The sequence below is a fragment of the Stegodyphus dumicola genome, chromosome 1, assembly GCF_044657685.1.
Source record: "Stegodyphus dumicola isolate Sdum_Otavi_A_Nest chromosome 1, ASM4465768v1".
Classification (NCBI taxonomy): Eukaryota; Metazoa; Arthropoda; class Arachnida; order Araneae; family Eresidae; genus Stegodyphus; species Stegodyphus dumicola.
Window position 1 is genome coordinate 242447569 of NC_140768.1, and position 21683 is coordinate 242469251.

The 21683-nt window shown below is 30.6% G+C and overlaps 1 protein-coding gene across 2 annotated transcripts in view; it reads left to right on the forward strand.

Annotated features, from left to right (window-relative positions):
- The window catches only part of PNKP (Polynucleotide kinase 3'-phosphatase), a 97296-nt gene that overhangs the window by 71365 nt on the left and 4248 nt on the right, over nt 1–21683 (forward strand). Inside the window, exons 10-14 of one of the 2 annotated variants that reach the window (XM_085826873.1) lie at nt 159–186; nt 8717–8778; nt 10882–10981; nt 11140–11227; nt 20394–20461. In XM_085826873.1, the coding sequence (XP_085682999.1) occupies nt 159–186; nt 8717–8778; nt 10882–10981; nt 11140–11227; nt 20394–20451 (336 nt within the window). In that variant the 3' untranslated portion in view covers nt 20452–20461. Of the gene's footprint in view, nt 1–158; nt 187–8716; nt 8779–10871; nt 10982–11139; nt 11228–20393; nt 20462–21683 lie in introns of both variants that reach the window. The other variant, XM_085826869.1, reaches the window with a different exon arrangement.

Genomic DNA, 21683 nt, shown 5'->3' on the forward strand with positions numbered 1-21683 from the left:
CCCATTAAAATCAGCACTGTTCTAATATTTAATTTTGCTTAATTTTTAAGTTCCAACTGGTGCAATTTTATTGTACCTATTATATAATATTAAGGGTTTCACTTAATCTTTATGTAAAAATTGAAATCTGTTATTAATTTTGTTTTTTCTTCACACAGGTTGTAATTTTTGTTGGATATCCAGCTGGTTGGTATTTTTTATCCTTCTGAACTGATTTTTACAAAATAATTTATATAATTTAAAATTCAATTAAAAATATTCATTGTAGCAAGCACTTAATAAAATTGCACCTATGACTGTCAGGGGGAAAAAAGGCAGGGAATAATTATTACCAAGAAAAAGGATAATGAATGAATATATTTATTTAACAGGAAAACTGTTATGTGCAAATCTGAAAAGTAATTAGGTAGTAAATCAAATACAAAATAAAATACTAAAACCCCCACATGCCAAATTTACATTCTGAATCATCTCCGAAGGAAATATTCCTGTGTAGTGGAAGTGAGTATAAATAGAAAATTTATAAAAATGGGACATATATAAATTTTCGTATCTCTGTGTGCAGACATTCTATGTTTTTGTTTTTGTTTTTTTAAATCTGATAACAAATGCTAAAATATAATAATTTTAAATTGACATCTGAAGAATTATTTATTGCATTTAGTTTCATTACAAGGCATAGCAATACAGACGAGATTTTTTCTTTCATTTTACTTTTCTTTTAAGGAGTTGTAAAGCATTCAATGTTTTTAGAATAGAAAAGTGAAGTAACCGAATTCAAAAAGAGACTTAAGGAACTGTTACAAATTTAATTTAAAATTTTATCTTATATATATATGTGTGTGTACATGTGTGTTTGTAAATAAACCATAACTGTTAGTAGATTACTATTTTGTTTTATTTGTTCTGATTCAACATCATATTTACAAAAATGTATTTAGTAATTTAAATGTCATGTTTTATTAGAAAAGTTGATATTTCAAGGAAATTTTATTTGAAGATTTCTAATCATATTAACTTATTAAAATATTATTTAAATCTGCTCTGAGATTCTTTACAGGTATATTTTTTGAGTTTCAAATCTGTCAAATGTTTGCATGTTAATAGATTCTATACAAGTTTATTTTAAGTTTTATATTACGCAAATATTTTACATGCTAAATTCGTGTTACCTTGGCAGATATTACTAAATGAGGTAACTGTGACATTAATGCAAGATCTGTAAATTAAAGCATGGGAATATTAAATTCGGGAAACTGTCATATTAGTGTTCTTCGACTGCCAGCTTCAGATGTGAAACCAGTTGTTCCACTACTAAAGCTGGAGGAATACATTTTGGTGACAATACTTTTCCTTCATAGTTTTTTTTCCTTCATTTTTTGTGTTTGTATTAACATATAATATTCTAATACAGCAAATATTCAAGCATTAAACCTCACACTGGTATGGAGGAAAATAGCTGATTCTGTGCATTTAAACTGAATGATTCAGTTAAAATTAACTGCTAAATTCCTACTGATAGATTAAACATGAAGTTTTCAGTAACTAAGCACAAACTTTCTGACAATATATGACAGCATTTTGAAGTTTTGGAAAATCATAAAGTGTTGCTTTATAGTCAAATGCTTTCATTTTTTTAACTGCCTGGTTATACGGATTTGGCAGTTAAATTTTTAACATTATATACTTCTAAATAAACTGATTGGTTTACAGTGTGGAAAGAATATATGCCTTCTTTTCATAATGCAAACTAATGTGATCGTTAATATCAGTCTGATCACAAATTATTGGTAAAGTATGAGTAAAGTACTGACTAAAAACAAATGTATTGCTGTAACCACAAACAATAAATTAATATTAATAAATGAATAAATAATTATAATATGAAGCATATATGCCTGCATGATAGTATGATAAAAAATTAGTGTCTGTGATGTAAAGTATGTATTTTGTATTTACTGCCTTTTAATTAAGCTGAAAAATTTGAACATAAATGAAACTTGTATGTAGGAAAAAAAATTTTTTTGGAATAGAATTCATAAGTTTAGCTTCAGTCATTTTAATTTTTGTTTTATACGTATATAGAGTGATTATAATTAAAGTTTCAAAATGCTGTAAAAGAAAGAACTGATCAGAATGACATCAAATTTGAACAGAATATTATCGAAAAAGGGGGAACTATTTTTTTTTTAGGAGACAGGTGCTTTCGGTCCTGTTCACTGTACCATCTCTGGTAAGTGCTATGAGGATCTTTGGCACAACCACACCAACAACCAGCTCTTCAACAGCGAGGATGTGTTGATGGGATAATTTTTTTACAAGATGTTGCTTCTCCGTACATTACAAATCCAGTGAAGCAGCATTTCAGAAATGCTAGAATTATCAGCCGTAATTTCCCTACAGCTTGGTTGTCCCGATGACCTATCTTAATCCGTGGGATGTTGTGTTCATTGCTCTGATTGTAAACTGATCTAAATTGAAACACACTGTGCAACACATTCTGAACGTGATTCGGGAGATCAGTTGTGGAACTTGCTGTTTCTCGATTTCAACTTGTTGTGGAAAAGGGTGGACAGGATATATAATATGTTTTGTGCAAGTCTCACGAAAATTAACAACCTATTTGATTGATGCTTTTTACACGTTTTTTTTTTTTTTTTCCTCAAGACTTTTAAAAAACGATTTTTCCCATCCCGTGTGATACGACCTTGCCATGGTGGATGGGCTTATATAACTAATAGTATCACACCTGTACAGTAATGCACACTGAACAGTACAGTTGGTTTAACGTGTAACTTACTCGTTAGCCATTGTTTTACAATTCATTTGTCATATGCAGTTAAACACTTTTAAGTTATGATGCTTACAGCACCATCTATTGCTAAAATTTTAAACTATATCTTTTTTTCCCTGTCATACATTTTCTCTTTCTTTGATAATATTGCCTTCAGACTTGACATCATTCTGATCAGTGTTTTTTTTTTTTTTTTTTTTTTTTTTTTTTCAGTGTTTTGAAACTTTAATTATAATCACCCTGTGTGTGTGTATATATATATATATCAAAAACTTAAATTAATAATTTAGTAGATTAAATCATCCCAGGAAGATGGTAAAATTGTATAAAGAAACCTATTACATTTTAAAATTATATATGTATATTGTGTGTGTTTCTTACATATTGAAGCACTCCTAATTACCCACCCCTTCAAAGTGTTATGAAAATATAGTGATGAGTACTATGTCACCTAAAAATATTTATGTGGCAAACTACTGTAGCAAAAATTATTTATGTGCAAACCAGGGTATGTACATAGTACATGTGTTTGAGTGTATATGGGCTTGCACTTTTGAAATTAAATGGTAATTTTTCTGATTAATATTTCTTTTTGCTGAGTACAGTTATTTTGTCATAATGAATTGGAATGGTAATGATGCCATCCGATGAATAAGAAAAAACTACATTTCTTCATATATATGGCATTTAACCCAACGATAGAGGATGCTGCCTCTTCTTTAGCCAATGCCCATCTTTGGAAGGTCAACCGTTTGACATGGTGCAATCCAGTACCGTGCCCAGTCCAGTAGCGTGCCATTGTGTTTTCTTGGGTTTCTACCTCCGGAGCATTTGAAAGATGCATAGAGAATATAATGAGATGATAGAGACTGCAGATATTTGCGTTTTATGAAGTACTTCTTAAATGATTAAATTTTATGGAAATGCAGTGTGAGCAGTTGCAGGCAAAATGTTAGAATGGGGATCGGGACCTGGTTTGATGATAGCCATATCTCATTTACAACAGCTGTTCCCCTTATCTATTGTTCGAGTAAAGAATGTATGTCAGTGAAATTCAGTGGAAAACTGGGTTTATCCCCAAACATAAATATCAATTGGCATAATTACCTTCATGTTTGCTCTGGAAAAAAAATAATGTAAAAAAAATAGTGGCAGTGGAGGCATTGTTAAATAGATATCACCATATTCAAACAAATGTTTCTCTCCAAAATCACCAATAAGTTGCCAAATTGTCCCCAAATCATCAGCAAATTTGAAATTTTTCAGTGGAGGAGTAGATAATCAGACAGAACCCATATTCAGTTATTTAATACTGTTTTTATTTTATGTACTCTTTTACTCATTATTTTTCAACATTCTGTACTATATTTATATATATATATATATATATATATATATATATGTCTGGTTGTAACTAAAGTTTTCTGCCAAAAAACGTTTTTAATAAAGATAGAAAAAACATGAAAGCAGTACCTTTAGTGTGGGTGGTAATCACTACCCAAATCTATAATTTCCTGCCAACACTATGATAGTTTTTAAAAGCCTTCGGCCGAGAAACTTGGTGAACATGAGTCCAAAAAAAGATCAACCTCATTTCGGACGTCCTGTGCAGAATGGAAGATAGAACCTGCAGGTGTGAAAAAAGGTAGAAGTCCAAAGGAGTGGTATCAGGGCTATATTTGTTATGTGTGGCAAAAGATACAATTCGAGTCCATCCAGTGAATGCAGACACATGTAATCTTGCATTATCTTGATGGAGCATTACCTTTTTATGCCAGAACTCAGTTCAATGTTTTTCCTTAATAGCAGTATCAGCACATACTAGCATCTCACTGTACACCTTACTATCGAGGGTTTTACCTTTTTCGAGATGCTCTTTGTAGATGCATGCCAATCTCACCAGGTACAAAGCATGATCTTTTTCTTAGTCAAAGTGCACTTTGCAAACGCAGCCGACAAACTCACTGTGTGCAGACCAACCCCCTTTCTGGCTTGTGAAATAGATTCACTTTTCATTACAAGTGATGATCCAGTCCAGAATTATGTCCTTTCATTGATATTCGAGCAGTTTAGTGCAGGCCCGAATATGTCTGTCCTTATCTGCTTGCATCAGCTTATGCGGCACCCAGTGATTGAATTTTTACTTCAATTTTAAGCTGTGCATAGCGTGATTAATGTACACTGCTCAAAAAAAAAAAAATGGGACAGTGCTATATCTCCCGCTCTACTGGGCCGATTGACAAAATTCAAATTGCGTTCTTCATGTCTCGAAAGCGCGACTTAGGATATATATTAGATTTATATATAGCACTATTCTAACATAGGTATTTTGACACAAAATCGGACTTTTTCTGAAATAACATACCAATTTTTTTACATATTTCGATTCTACGACTCAAATTACGCCTAAATATGAAAATTTGGAAAATTTGGAGCGAAATTTACGGAGAAATTCACAAATTTATATTGGCACATTTTTTCCAGTTTGCGCCGAGAATAGTTCACTTGGCGAACTTCTTAATATATGGCAACCTAGTTTCCTTTCCCGTGAGAGGAAAAAAAGACACCATCATTCCTTTTTTCCAAATAATATTCTTTATATTATATTTTTAATTATAACTTATTATTTTAAGTAATTTTTTCTTTTTCAAATTTCATTTTAATTGTTTAAGTTGCTTCCCCCCCCCCGAATAACTGTTTTAAAAATTTCTATTTACCTATTCGAACTGCGTAAATAAAGGTGCAGAGTTTATTTTTTATCAAATAGTTTTCTTTATATATATTTTTTCATAGTTATTATTTTAGCTAATTTTATACTTTTATTTTAATTGTTTGTGTTGCATTGTTTCTTCAGATAATTGTTTTAAAATTTTCTATTTATTCCTTCGAGCTGAGCATTTTAAATATATTTATTAATATAAATTTTCCAGAATTTTATTTTATTTATTTGAATTGCGTTTCTTTCGGAAGAATACTTTGTAACCCAGACTACGATGCATTTAAAAATTAGCATATATTAAAAGAGAAAATACAGTAAAGCACAGTTAACACGCCTTTCAATGTTCTGTTCAGAAAAGATATATATAAATAAGAGAGATGTATAATCGACATTTTAACTTAGGATGACTTGCATACACTGCTTTAAACAGTTTTATCATTGTGCCCATTGCTTTACACAATGTTATCCTACATTTGGTTTCTTAAAATGTTATTCATATTTGAGACAAATATTTTATTTCTGAAGTCGCAAGAATCAAATATCATAAGATTAAAAGGTTTTAAATTTAAAAAAAAAAAAATACCAATACTAAATTTTGCGCAAAAATTTATTTTTTCTTCTCTTTTTCTTCAGGCATTCTACTTTATTCTTGGTCTTTTTGTTTAGGCATTCTGCAAGTATATTAAAAAGCATACAACTTTTAGAAATATTTTGATATTTCTGACAATCATTTTGAATAAAGTTATCGCCTTCCCTTTCATAAAGGCCCACAAACGGCCAAGCGGTAAAGTCGCTGAACACTGGTAGTTCACTCCGGGGTTTGAATCCCGGTAAACGGGCTGGTTGCATGGGCATTTTCGTGGTTTTCCCTATGTGTAATGTGTATGAGCCAGTTTCCCTTAGAAAGTCCTCCACAAAGGCATCCCTCCCTTTAGGCAGATAGCTCTCGTGTGCTTTGCCATAATTAAATAATCCACTCCAATCCAATCCTTAATTAAATATAATTGATTTATAACTTCTACTACAGCTGACGGTAAGAATTGAAGTGTAAATAAATAATATCGTGTGCAATCTTGATTAATATAAGATTAAAAATATTTGCATAGAAAAATATTTGCATTCAGATAGAAAGTTTTTTGAAATATTTGCAATTACTTTATAAGAAGGATTTATTAATAACCGTAATAATTACTTATTATATTACTGATGATTAGGATTCAGTTCTTGACAATTACATTCTAAATTAGAATTTTAAGGATGTAATGAAAATACGCTACGCACAAAATTACATTTTAGTAGAAAAAATGAGTTGATTTTTTATGTTTTAAAACTTCTTAAATTCATTTAATAAACATCGTATCCTCGTTGTTAATTGAATCCAGAATGTTGGGTGTCGTTTATATAATTATTCTTAACTTGTTCACAGAACCTGCTGACTTATCCTGCCATTAAGTAGCTGCAGATCATTTCTACATAACCATTGAACTTCCATTAATTCAGTCTCTAGAGGGTTGTATGTTTATATCATAATTTGACTTTTATAGAAATGATTATTCTAAATCTTATGTTTCTATAAAAATACACTGTGCTTTAAAAATGTGAATGATAGTATCAGCCACTCTTTCAGCCACTTCAAAAGCAAAAGTTTGTTTAGAAATAAATTATGAAGTTAATGTCATAAAATTCAAATAAATATCAAACGAAAATTCTCAGTTTTAGACAATTCGATTTAAACGAAGTAAAGTAGCAGACGATAAAATGCCGAAGGTAAAAATTTACTCTTATTTTTTTAAAAAGGAAAATAGAGAGAAATTTTAAAAAAATTGTTAAAAATTTGAATAATATCATCTATAATTTAAAAAAAAATAGCTTTTCATATAGTATTAATAAATATTTATTACACATCATTGAGGGAAAAAATGTCATATAATTAATTCTCCCTAAAATTTTACTTAAAATTTAAGGTTAAAAATAGCTCTGGCAATTCACTGTAACAAAATCCATAGACCACGTTTGGCGTTATTATCGCTCAAAAAAAAAAAAAAGATGCCAAATTTCAAAATGCGAAAATATGTAAATTTGTGTATATCTTAGAAAATTTTGAATAAAAAAGTCTTAATTTTTTGCAGATATGCTTAAAAACACACCTACTTTAAAATGATGTTAAAAATGTTATTTATAATTCAAAATTTTTTCGAAAAATTTATAAAAATTATTTGAAAATAGAAATTTAAAAAATAAAACACAAAAAATGGGTAAATTTTATTTGGAATGAACCTAAATTTCGAAATGTGAGAGAAAAAATCAAAAAAGTTTAATGAAAAAAGAGATATTAATAAATATTTGCCAAATTCAATTAACATTAAAGAGCTTAAATTTTGAGAGCTAATATTTTAAAATCTACTCAAACGATTTTTACAAAACTTGGTATTCTGGCATAATTTGAGTCGTAGAATCGAAATATAGAAAAAAATTGGTATGTTATTTCAGAAAAAGTCCGATTTCGTGTCAAAATATTTATGTTAGAATAGTGCTATATATAAATCTAATATATATCCTAAGTCGCGCTTTCGAGACATGAAAAACGCAGTTTGAATTTTGTCAATCGGCCCAGTAGAACGGGAGATATAGCACTGTCCCTTTTTTTTTTTTTTTTTTTTTTTTTTTGAGCAGTGTACATGGCACCAACATCTAACTCCTTAGCAAGCTCTCAAATGGTTGCATACTGATCTTCTTGCAGGCGGGCCTCTTCAGCATCAGTAGGCCGGCCAGAGTGCTCTGCTTCTTGAATGTCATAGTCCTTGTTTTTGAACTTTCAGTACCAAACCTTCACAGTGTCATATAATAAAACATTAGTACCTAAAGCTGCACACATGATTTGGTGACATTCTGTAGCTGACTTTTTGCAACAGAACTGGAAATAAATGATGATCCTAATCTGGTAGCATGATAGTTCCATTTTAGACATCTTGTACTTAATAATAACGGCATTTTTTTTACAAATTTCACAACACAATGTTCTAAAGCAAATCTTTTTTTCAAATGCCAAAAATCATTTGAAAAAATCTGATTAAACCCGCCAATACAAACTATTTGCACAGAGAATATTTGAAGTGGCAGGAAACTTCTATTAAACCTGATATATATATGTGTGTGATATATATAGAGAGAGAGAATTCTTATTCATTTCACTCTCATTACAGCGGGAAAAACTCATTTTGCTCTTACATATTTGGTACCTAAAGGATATATTCACATAAACAGGGTAAGATATATTATTGTTTCCATCCATAATTCATTTCATATATTGCAAAAATATTTGACATTACATGCTAATATACTTATACAAGTAAACTCTGTCTATGACAAAGACTTGTAAATTATATATCTGGGGTAAATCTAACTTTAGAATGCCAGATGTTCTGGAAAATGTAGCATCTTCCAAAGAATATAATTCCATCATTACTTCTGGTGGTATTTTGGAAATGATAAAATGAAATATGAATATTGTCAAGAAAAAGCAATTAAATTGAAAAAGAAACTTGAGAACAAAATTTGATTTCTGAATTTTTATTTAAAACTGTAAGAGTGTACATGTTAATCTTTTGGAAGCAACTGAGATGGATTCCATTTTCTGTATATTTCAAGACCCTAAAAATTGCAGTAACCGGTGGTACAACAGAAAAAGAAAATTTTGGTTGTTTGGTACACTATCATTTACAACACTCAAAGAAAGAAAATAGAAAGCGAAAAGGATTTTTTGAATAATGATAACTTTTTTCAGGGCTGGATTTATTATTAAACAATATAAACTCATGTTAAAAAGGCTCCTGGGTGAAAAATGAAAACAGAATTTTTTTTTGGCGAGAAAAATTCAGTAGTGAAAATTTAACCTTGCCCCCCCCCTTTGTTTGTTCACTTTAATAAAGTCAACAAAGTTTAAGGTGAGTGAAAAATGGGACCTTGGTTCAGGTCTGGAATAAAGCATCATAAGGTCTCAATGAAGCTTAGCTTTTTTGGAATAGACAAATAAAGGCACTTTTTTTTACAACAAAATCTGAAACTGATTACATTAGATGCATCCAAACAAACCTGCAATGGGCACGGGCAGCTACACCACATGCAGTTGCCTATGCAATAACAAGTGATAGTTTGGACTTACTACCAGTTATGCCAGAAGAGTAAGAACAGAATAATGGAACAATTCGTCATCACACTAGCCATTGTATTGGTGATAATATAGACATAAAATATGCCATATAAAATATAGGATTAAGAAAAAATATTTGACATATAGAACTAAGAAAAGAAGTTCTAGATTGGCGGAAAATTTACAAAAATTGTATTTAATGTTTTATTTTTTGCTAGCAATCAGGTAGCACAGTAGATAAACATACAAAAAGAAATTATGTTTGTTCAATACTTTGATGGTACATTGTTTTTACATGGCACAACAAAATATGTTTAGAAAATATGTCCTAACATGCATATGTCTATGGCAGAGAGTAAATGCTCATTCTGAGGTTCAAAAAGATATTTAATCTTCTGCATGAATATAATGAGATGCTCTGCAATACTTCCTGTGCATTGCATGCTGCATCATTACTTCCCTGCTACACTTTATAGTTACATGATTGTGAAAATGCTTGAAACTATTAATTATTTAATTACTTCCATTATCATTAAATGTAAACACATACATTAAAGTTTTGTGTGTTAAAATAGCTTTAATACTATGTAAATTATTCACAGTTTTGGTTAGACAATCCTATATTTATTTGCTAGTTTAAATTAAATTTCTGTATGTAGAAAGAAAATTAAATATGAAAAATTAATATCTTTAATATCTTTTTTATAGCTGTATTCATCAGTGAATAAAGTATTTATTTGCTTTCGCAGTTAATTTTTAAAATGATGCCCCACCAAAAAAAGTCTGTTGTGAGACATAAAAATTTAACTTCATCTTTTGATCAAATTTGATTCAAAGAAATAGGGCATTATTTTATTCCACAGGAAATAATGCCTTTTGTGTATAATTCTCTGATTTCTTTTGTAATCAATTAACATTACAGTTTTACTCAATTTAATAAGTCATCAACGATTTCTTTAACTGTAAATATTTTGTCTTTTTCCAAAAGAAGTATCTGATGCCACCATTATTTAGTTTTTTCTAAGCTGCACTGGAGTAATCACTAGGTCTGAATATGGAGTACAAGATAAATTTAATAATTTTCTTTATGTATCGAAAATCTAAATATAAGTAGAAAAGGCAACATGAATAAAATAAAATTAATAATTTTTATGAATAGTAAAAAAAATTTCAATTTGTATATTAAAAGCACATAAAATTATATTCAGGATATCTTAGGATCATGGCAAAACTGTGTATCTGAATGCTCTAAATCCCTGTCTAAACATCAGAAGGTTGTCATTGATAATACAAATCCTGATCCAGAGAGCAGAAGCAGGTACTTGTTTTGTTTTTTTAAAGTTCTGTTATTTCTTTTTACTTCATTTTTTTTTTTCTTTTTCATGTTGCTTTAATGGAATTAATAATTAAATTGATTGTATTTGACCAGTTCTGTGAATCAAAAGAACTTTTTTTTTTTTTCCCCTTTCCTTCAAGGTATATGGAGATTGCAAAAAAATTTGGAGTTCCTTGTAGATGTTTCTTTTTTGTATGTTCTTTGGAGCAAGCTAGACATAACAATGTGGTATGCTCATTTTTCATATTGGTCACTTGCAATTAGAAAAGTTCAGTTTGTTTTCTAATATGTGTTAGTTCCTAACCATTTGCTGTTCCTTGAAACTTTTTGTTGATAATTTTAGAACTACTGTGTTATTTTATCATTTTGCTGAAGTTGGATTTTGTATGTACATGTACTTTTAAACAAACTGGATTTTTTATCACTGAGTAATGTATTAAGTTAATAATAATGCTATATGCTTTTAAAATTAAAATTCAGGTGTTCAGACATTTAGCATGGGCATTTTATTTTCATGAATCACAGACTATATGTACTTGAAGGATTTCAACGTTCAAAATCCTCAACATTTTCTTGATCAAAAGCTTCATCGTATTCTTTTGATTTGTACATGATTATAGTTACACTAGCAATTTGAAATGAAAATATCATCAACCAACAGAAATCTTCCATACTAATTTGAAAATTCAACTGCAGAAGTCCACATAAGTTTCAGAGATTCTCTAAATATTGTTGTGAGCTATGGGATCATTGATATTCCTTTAAATAATGAATTCAGATAAGAGGAAGAAATTAGCAATTTATTGTCAGTATATATAAGTGCAACAAATAGTACACATAACACATAATGGCTGGAAAGAACTCAAGGATAATGTTAATATTTAGCGATTCCTCCTTAACACATGAAATATATCATCATATGTCAAATTACCAACAGATAAACATTAACTCATAATTCATCTAACTGCTAAATCTCACAGCTGATTTGCAACTGAACTTCCTAGCTATCTGACCCATATTTATACTTTGCAGTATGGACTGTGAAAACTTCTTGAAGAATTGGTTATAGGACTTTGAAAATATGTTTTCATTTTAATCTTCCAAAAACTTGTGAGGTTGGCAAGAAATCTCCAAATATCACTAAGTCCCATTAAGAACAAAGCTGCTTATATCTTAGTCTTCTAACTGAGCTATTTTTACAAGTACAAAGCTGTTGCACTCAAAATTAAAGGATCTATAATTCTATACAAGAAATAAACACTTAAGTACAAGGCATGTGGCCACAGATTAAACAAAAAATAAACCATAAAACTACTCTTCTAAAAACAACAGATAAATAAATAAATGAAGTAATGCAAACATACAGAAAAACCAAAATTTAATCCAAAAGGATTAAAATATTTACAAATATTCACAACAGTATCATCCAGGAGAAGACCATAACTGAATAATGAGTTTGGGGGGGGGGAATCCAAAATTATACTTTTTTTTTTTTTTTTTTTTTTTAGGAAAAAAAAAACTTATTTCTTTGAGATTTATCTTTTCCCTTCATGAAAGCTGTTTAAATCTTGAAGGAATTTTTCTGTAGCTGTGCTTTCCATAGCAAAAAAATATGTACAAAATCAAATATCCATTTATTAGTTTTTGACGTTTTTTCAGTCTTTAAACTGTGATTCAACTGAATGGGTTACTAAAGTAATTAACATTTTGATAGTTTCATCATCAGACTTTAAATTTAGTTAAATAATCTTAAAAACTGCATCCTTTAACACTATTTATGTTAAAAATTACCAAAATAGACTTGTTGTATAGAGACATCTTAGTTTTGCTTATAATCACTTCATTTTTGCATAAATAATAATTTTGTATATGATGTTTATTATGATGTCATAAAAGAACCAAAGTAAACAGATTTTGTACTAGAATGTGTATGTGTGTGAAAATTCCATATTGAGGTGGTGCAAGGCATTATTGAGCAGTAAATAAAAGCATACTGCTATATAAATCATTATTTCTCATGTAGATTTTGAGTGTTATACACCAATACATCAATGTGGAGCTAAGTAGCTTTCATTTTATCTGTGGACTTATGACCAAAAACTGGAGCATCTGCTCTAAAGAAGTCTTCTGGAATCATTCTATCTTCCTCTTTTAAATAGCTGTTCAGTTTTAGCCTCAGCCGCATACGTAAAGTTTACTGTCTGTCTACAGCAAGAAGAGCTCCCGCCACGATGTCTGGCAGGTGGCAGTCACTATAGCAAGAGTGCTAGTATATTTCAAATAGGGACAAACCAAGGGTTGCTTCATTGTTATTTTGTTTTTGGCGACTGTTGGCTGAATGGAAAAAGAGTTTGTCATTCGTCTTCTCAGTTTCATTCCAGCTGTACGCATCTTTTCTTAAGCCTTATATTATTACTATTAGCTATTTTTATTCTCGTGTTTATATCTTTTGTACTGGTATTTGTTCAACTTTGCTTCTATTTAGCTGGATTTTCGTAGTGCTTTGTTAATCGCAGTCTTTTAAAATGCCCTTCCAGTTTAAGAAAGATTAACCTTTAAAGTTTCAGGCACGTCAAATCGTGTACAATGTCGCACATTTTTTCAATTCTGAAGCTTCGGGGAACTCTTTAGTAGTTTCTCTTCCTCAAGTTTTGAAGAGCACATCGCAAGCTACTGGAGTATCGGAATATAGAATTAAAATAATTAAGCGCAAAGCATCAACAATGGGTGAAAATAAACTTCTAAATACACCTGGAAAGAAATGTAAAAGCCGTGCTAAACAAAAGTGCGAAATTGACGATTTTGACAAATGCGTTATACGACAGACAATACAAGACTTTTACATCAAAGAAAAGTGCCATCCATGCGGAAATTACTGCCTGTCTTGAGGCGAAAACTAGACTTTCCGTGACAAAAAGGCTTGTTGTGCAAAGTTTTGCTTTCAATGAATTTTCGCTGGAAGACATGCATTAATAAAAGAAAAAATCTTATCGAAAGACCTCACATTGTATTTCGGAGGAACAATTATTTACGCGAAATTAACTTGGACAAGTGAACGCCACATCGTTTACATCGAGGAAACATGGATTGACAACAATTTAACTTTTAAGAAATGTTGGCAGCATGATACGGTTTTGGGCGCACAGAGTTAAAAAAATTGATTATTGTCCATGCTGGCTCCCTCCTCTTAGGCATCTAACCCTGGAGGCTTTCCATAATCACATAAACTAACCTAAACCACTGGTAATTAAGGTAAAAGCAGTTTTGATTTTAATTCCCCTTCTCTTCCTTTCGCCATTAAATTGACCAGCTTTTAGTTTAGTTCGAAGGTATGGGAAAAGAAGAAATGTTTGCGAAAAGTATTTATTGAAAGCATGGGTATGTAAATAAACACTTTTACTTTTAGGTGATTCCATATACATTTAATGAAGAAATTTTTAGTCATTATTAAAGCACAAGCAATAAATTAACAGAAATTTTTTTAATAAAAACATAGCAGAACGTCATTTAAAGACTGAAGAAATTGCTTTGAATGTTCACAGTAGATTAGCTAGAGGGGAGAACTGTAAAAATTTAATTTATTTTATATTTATGAAGTGCCTCTATACTATATTACAGAGAATGGAGCAATCAAGTAGATTTCTAAGATGTCATCTATGATTTTGCAAGCAAACAAATAAACAAAAAAGAAGCAAAATAATAGCATGCTTTTTTTAAATGTAAAAATTACAATTTTTCTTCAAAAAAAAGCACGGATTTTTAAATTTATTTACCTACAAGTTATTTTGATATATTTTTACTCATTGTAAGTCTAGAGGGATGGAAAATTCAGTGACTTGTACCTCACACGGTAAAATCAAAGACCGTTTCTTGACTGCAAAATCTTTATCTATACCATCGAATTTTCATTTTCGGAAATTGGATGTTGGGGTCGATGCAAAGGGTCTATGAGCATTCTACTTGAAACAAAATGTGAATATTGCCAAATTACCTTTAAATGCACCAAGGTGGCAGACTGAGAAGTAAATCTTCAAGACACCCCTACGAAAAATGGGTCAGGGCTCATTTCTATGGCAACAGACAGCTGAAGACAAACTGGCGAGAGCTGTTCTTACCATAGACAAACAGTATGTTGATGCGTTCCGCATTCATATAGCAATGCATGGTGATCAAAATTCACCGCATGAGAAATGACATTTTAGCCAGTAGTGGGCTTTTAATTAACCCTTTCAAGACAGAACACCTTTAAGATGTTCCCTCGGGTTGGGTGGGAGTTCAAAGTAATCATCCCACATGATTGGGGGGTTTTGTTTTACTAAGTTTAACTTAAGGAAACATAAACCGCAAAAAAAAAGTTTGAGTCCTAATGTCATAATTTTTTTTTCCACTTTAGATTGTTATATAAGCTATCAACATTAAAATTAGCATGTTATATAAGCTATCAACATTAAAATTATAATTTATTAATCTTTGTCCTGTACTTTACATGGTTTAAAAAAAAATATCTTACTTTGAGAAATAATTTTTGGAAGACTATTCAAATTATTCTAAAGTTTGTTGACCACATACATCAATGAACTTTAATAAAAAATACAAGAAAGACTATTTACAAGAAGAAGTAACAAAATCTTTCGTGGAAAGTCAAAGGCAAGCATGCAGTGAACTCCAGTCTCTGACAAAATTTTTATATCAGAATCAATAGAAATATCACTGTTTAACTCTTTAAAAAATGAATTATCGTTGTCATTCATGTCACTAATTGGCTCATTTACCATGTATATCCTTCCTCTGATAAGTAACGCTTGCTCTCCATACTAAACTTTGGTCAAGGCTTTCCAAAATAAAAGGGAAGTAATGAAATATAAGCCATAAAAGTAACATGAAGCATAACAGAACCCCCACATAGTAACCCTAAAAGACCATACATAGTAGCGGAAAAAAAAATTTTTGTAAAGGTTTGGAAGATTATCAGACACATGAATGTTTATATCACTCTGTTTGCTTACATTATGCTTTCCTTCCTCCTACACCACTGCTTACACCAAAGTTAGGCAGAATATGATCAAACTGAAAGTCGGGATCCTAAAACTGTGTTCATTTCAAAAGTAATGGACATAAGCCACCATCTAGTCATCATTAAAAAATGGTTGAGCTTAAAATACACAAATTCATCACCCGTCCCTTAGGCTCGCTCTCCAGGAATGCTTGGGTGAGACCCCCAGCTGTGAGAGACTTTTGAGCAGATGCTCCAGTAGAGAATTCATATATGGGACACCTCTTAAGAAAGGGTTAAGGCTTAATACTGCCCTGTCATTCAGTGGATGTTTCTGTATACACATACCATTTCAAAATCTGCTTATGTAGGCCGCTCTTCCTACTTTTACATTTATGCCAGATATTTTTCCATATTTATTATTTTGGTAAGTATATATACATACATGCATGAAAAACAGAAAATTCTATTTGTGTCTAAACAGCTGTGGTGAACAGAATCAGCTACAGCTATGAAGGTTATGTCTAGCTGTAGTAACAGATCATGCCATACAAAATAAGACTAGTTGCATTAATCTCCTACCAGTGATATTCAGACATTAGCAATCCTATCTCAAAAACTATGAAAGATAGAGGGTAAAAAATCGGAGTCGTATGACATCATTAATTTAGTTTGGAAAAACTTATTGTGTATACAGATAAAATAAACTGTTATTTACATGCTCTAAAATGTCCATGTGGACAGCCTGAAAAATGTTCTGAATTTCACTTTCAGCGGGCAATACAGTTGCTTTTATTTTGAAGGTATGACTATCACCTATAGTTGGCCATAGCTGTAGCTGACTGAGAAAGGTTTTAGTAAGCATCAAGAACAAAAACGACTGCGATAGAATTTGCTATTGCAAATTATGTTTAGTTGGTTAAAATCAGGAAAATACTCATGTACAATATACTTTGTTTTTCTGTAGCATATTCCCCAGGATTTGCTACAGAATAATCTTTACAGTATAGAGGGGTGTGGGCATGATGGTGGGGCAAAACATTTTTCAAGTGCAGTGCCTAATCATTTCCATGCTATTTATCACAGAGATTGAACTGGAACAGTTGAACCCATTGCTTGGTCTCCATCCTCAATAGACTTCAGATCATTGAACTTTTTCTGGGAAACAATAAATCACTCATTTATCAAATATCAATTGAGACAACGGAGTATCTCAGGACAGCAGGGCTGGTGCCAGAGCTAATGCAACTGGCCCAGCTGCACTGGGCAATATAATTTAGGATGGCAAAAATTTTAGAATTTAGTTAAGCATCAAGGAGCACAATTTAGGGTTGACAAAATTTTTTAGAATTTAAGGAAAAGCAATGGGTAGTAGAATTTAGTTACTGCAAAATCTGCAATTTTAGGGACTGCAAAATCTTTAGAATTTAGGAGGGAACCTGGCAGCAGCATTTAAGAACAAGAGAGATTGCCCTGAGTGCCAAAATGCCTAGTACTGGCACTGTATAGCGCTAATAATTGTTGCTATGGCATGGATCCATAGCACACTCAGTGTCCGTAAATGTTCAACAATTGGTTTTTCGTCATTTTGGACTTTTTAGGTTATGTCTGCAACCATTAGAACAATTCCTGTGTTTGTTGTATACATATTGTCATATTGTCTTTTTTTTTTTTTTTTTTTTACTTAATTGTACTTTTTCTGTTCTCGCTAGAATGTCACGCCTTGCATTAGTACTTTCATGATTTTTGCCAATTAAGTGTACTTTATGATAACATGTTTCATGGGATTTTTCATTCCTTTGTCTACTGTCTTTGAGTTTATTGCTGTTTGAACAGAACATCTGTACACAAGTAGCAGCAATTTAATTTGCCTAATGGCTGCATGCTGTCATCTGTCATGCTATAGTACTAAAATGTTTGGACATATCTGAACTAATATGTCCATAAATTTCAAGCTAGTATAAATTATTAGAAAAGTAATGGATATCAAGATATGTACTTCATAATAAAAATGAGTAATCAAAGTTTAGAACAATATATTAACATCAAATTTTATGTGAAAATTATAAAAAGCATTGCTGATGTATTAGAACTGTTGAGAGTAATATATTATGAATAAGTACTTGGAAAAGTAAAATATGTTTGGCTAGCATAAGAGATTCAAAGATATGTGACAGTGGATTCAAAGGAAATGTGACAGATGACCTAAAATGTGATTAACCCAAACTAGAAGTGATAGGCATTAAAATTAATAGAATGCAAAATACATGACGATTTAACCCTTTGACGTGCACAATATTATTTTTATAATTTTTTTAACTAGAAACTCTAGAAAGTGAATATTACGATCCTAGAGACAAATAATATATGAATTAAATAAATCTACTCTTGCCCATTGTTCTGTGGGTGGTGGTCGCAGTGCGAAACCACCGCACCATTGTGACACAATGCTCTAGTGGCGCAGTAGTCGCACCCTGAAACCACAAAGCAAATGCCATACATATAGAGGGCTTTTTTATATATACAGTTTAATTATTTCTATTTTTTATTGTTTATGATCGAAATCATGATGTGCGATGATTAACTTTTGAAACTTACTGAGGTAGTAGGGGGAAAAACTTACCTTTCTCCATGCGCGTTACCAATAAATGACGAAATTTACGAATTTAAAAAAAATTTATGTAAGAATTGCTTTATATATATTTTTTTACATTATTTTATAAAGTAAATCGTCAGAAAAATTTTAAAAAATTAACATTTATGTAATTTTTCTATAGCAGTAAAAATATAAGTACCTACATAATAAGAATGTTTGGCTAAATGGATTAAAAAAAACTCAGTAAAATAAGGATTAAAAAAAAAGACTGTAGTGTTTTTTTTTTTTTTTTTTTTTAAATTTCAAAGAATAAATTTTTTTGTGACACTGTTCAAAGCATGTTTTGTCTTTTTGGTACATGCATAGACCCACATTGTACGTTTCACACATGTATCTTCTTCTATGAGGTTTCTTCCTTGTACTACAAAATGTACACTGCCTGGATCTAAATTTCACTGGTATATATATCCAGCGTTATTTAGTTTCTTTTCATCTGGCACATGAAATTTGTGATTTTTTATGTTAATGGGGGGGGGGCTTGGTCTTTTTGGCTTTGGTATGAATCATTCGTTTCCCATTCATACTTATTTTATTCGTATTTCGTCCCAAAATATTCAGAAAATATTTTTAATTTAAATAAAACTTTACCCGATTTCTATTTTTAATTATAGCAAAGTATATTTACATTAAATTTAAACCGCAGGAAATAATATATAAAATCACAATACTAGCTTGAGGAGCAAGTATTTTGAGGTTAGAGAAAAGTCTCTGGAAAAGAAGACCTTTTTACTGGGCAGGTGCATGTATTGTTTAGTAATAAAATACTGTGGTTTCAAAACCCCTTATCTATATCCGGGTAAAAATAAACATTCTTATTTGATAATTAAGCAAACGCCATTGTGAAGAGCAGTGGTTTCAAGGCGCGACCACCAAGTCTCTAGGTCGCGCCCTGAAACCACAAAGCAAATTTCATACATATAGATAGGTTTTTTTATATATGCAGTTTAATTATTGCTATCTCTTATTGTTTATGATAGAAATCATGATGTGTGATGAATAACTTTTGAAATTTAAAGTTGTTTATATTAATAAAAGGAAGTTGTCTCATTGAAAAAAAATTTTAAAAGGCATCCAATTTAAAATACCAAGACCTAAAACATGTATGATTCTGCAGTCATTTTGTGTTATTTAGAGGTAAAAGATAAGTAATCAATTGATTTTCACTCAAAAATTTCGGAAAAAAGAGGAGAAAAAAATTCGAAAATTGGTGGTTTCAAGCGCGACCACCGCGTGTCAGAGGGTTAACAAATAATTTATTGTTTATTGTGAGATTAATAATTATTAAATTAGAACATCCTGTTACTTTATATGAGTTGTGATTTTTATCTAGTTTAGTTTTGGTTTTCTTTATATGAGTTCTGGTTTTAAGTTAAAAGCTGTGCTGGTGGAATAAAGATTTTCTAATGAAACTGAATGTTTAACAGAATTGTGAGACAAGTTCTGAATAACATTTCAATAAATGACTCCAGGCCTATCTCCAGATGTCAAAACAGCATCTAAGTCTTACACTACAGGAGTATTTTTGAAATAGCGATATCATTTAATTACAGTTGCACATGTGTATTTTTAAATATATGTTATGGAAGTTACATTATTGCACTTTGTATGTGTGTAAGTGTGTGTATATGTATGTATAATTTAGAGTTACAAATTGCAACCATTATAGTTGCTTATATTATAATAGCTATTAACTGTTGTTATTAATATCTGTATGTATTATTATAAATTCTTTAAAATTTTTATAGTACAGAGAACTTCAGGGACCTGATGAAAAGCATGCAGGAGTTAATGATATGGTTTTGAACAGTTACAAGTATGTTTTAGTGATAGAATTTCCTTTTATAAATATCCATTAATTTTGAATCTATAAATTAAAATTAGGTCTTCTTTTAGAAAGTACATTGATGTGTGAGAGTAATCAGAAATAAAATATTTATTATTTCATTTAATGCTTAGTTAGTTTACAAATATTGAACAATTAACTTAACAAATAACATGCTGATCTTCATTAAATAAAAATGAAAAAACAAATTGCTAGTTAGCAATAGAAAAGTGAGCTCTCTTACTGCTAACCTGCAATTTATTTTTTCATTTAAAAATTTTCATTGCTAAAAATCGTAATATTTTCAGTTATAAAAACCATTTTTATATAGCATTAGAATTACATAGAAGCCTCAGATCACCATAATTTCCTCCAGCATGGAGAAAATTATGGCTAGATTTGGGTGCGGTGCAGGCACAGACTTTCAACACTTTGAAACTTTTTTTTTAATCTGCAATATTGTTTCTCTAGTACAGAACTGTGCATTAGGATGTTAACAGCAAAGGCATATAGAAGCTACTAGAGGATCGTAAAAATAAGCTTTACTTGTAAGAACACAGCCTCAATAGCAAAGAAATGTCATCAAACGAATAGGAAAGAAGAAAAATTACCCATATTTTTTTATCCACGAAATTTATGCAGAATGGAGTAATAAGATGCAAAGTTTTGCATAAATATTTCATCCTGATAAATTAATAAAACTACAGTGTTAGTATTAACATTGGCAACGCCATGTTTTACTTTAGTAACATTTTAAAACATAAGCAACAACAAATCACATTGAACAAATTTTGAGAAAAACAGAGTGAATCTCATGTAGAGTAGTGCTTAGAGGGGAAAAAGGAAATAGAAAAGACAAACCTGATGTTTATATGAAAGGGAATTTTGCAACTTAACAATCTCTTTAATACTGTATTATTGTAATATTTTAATATTGTATTTTATTTCTATTTAATATTGTATTATATTTAACTTTTTTGCTTTATACTTAATCATTTCCATTGATCTGAGGTTACAGACTTTCATAAAGTAGTGTTGTAAAATTTAAATAAACGATCATCTCTGATCCATGAGCAAATTAATCCATTTTACATTAATTCCTATGAGAAAAATTATTTTGATATACAAGCATTTCAGGTGACAAATGGCCTTCCCGAACAAATTTAATTTGTGAATCGAGGTTTCACTATACACAATTTTAGCGTGTTTCTTC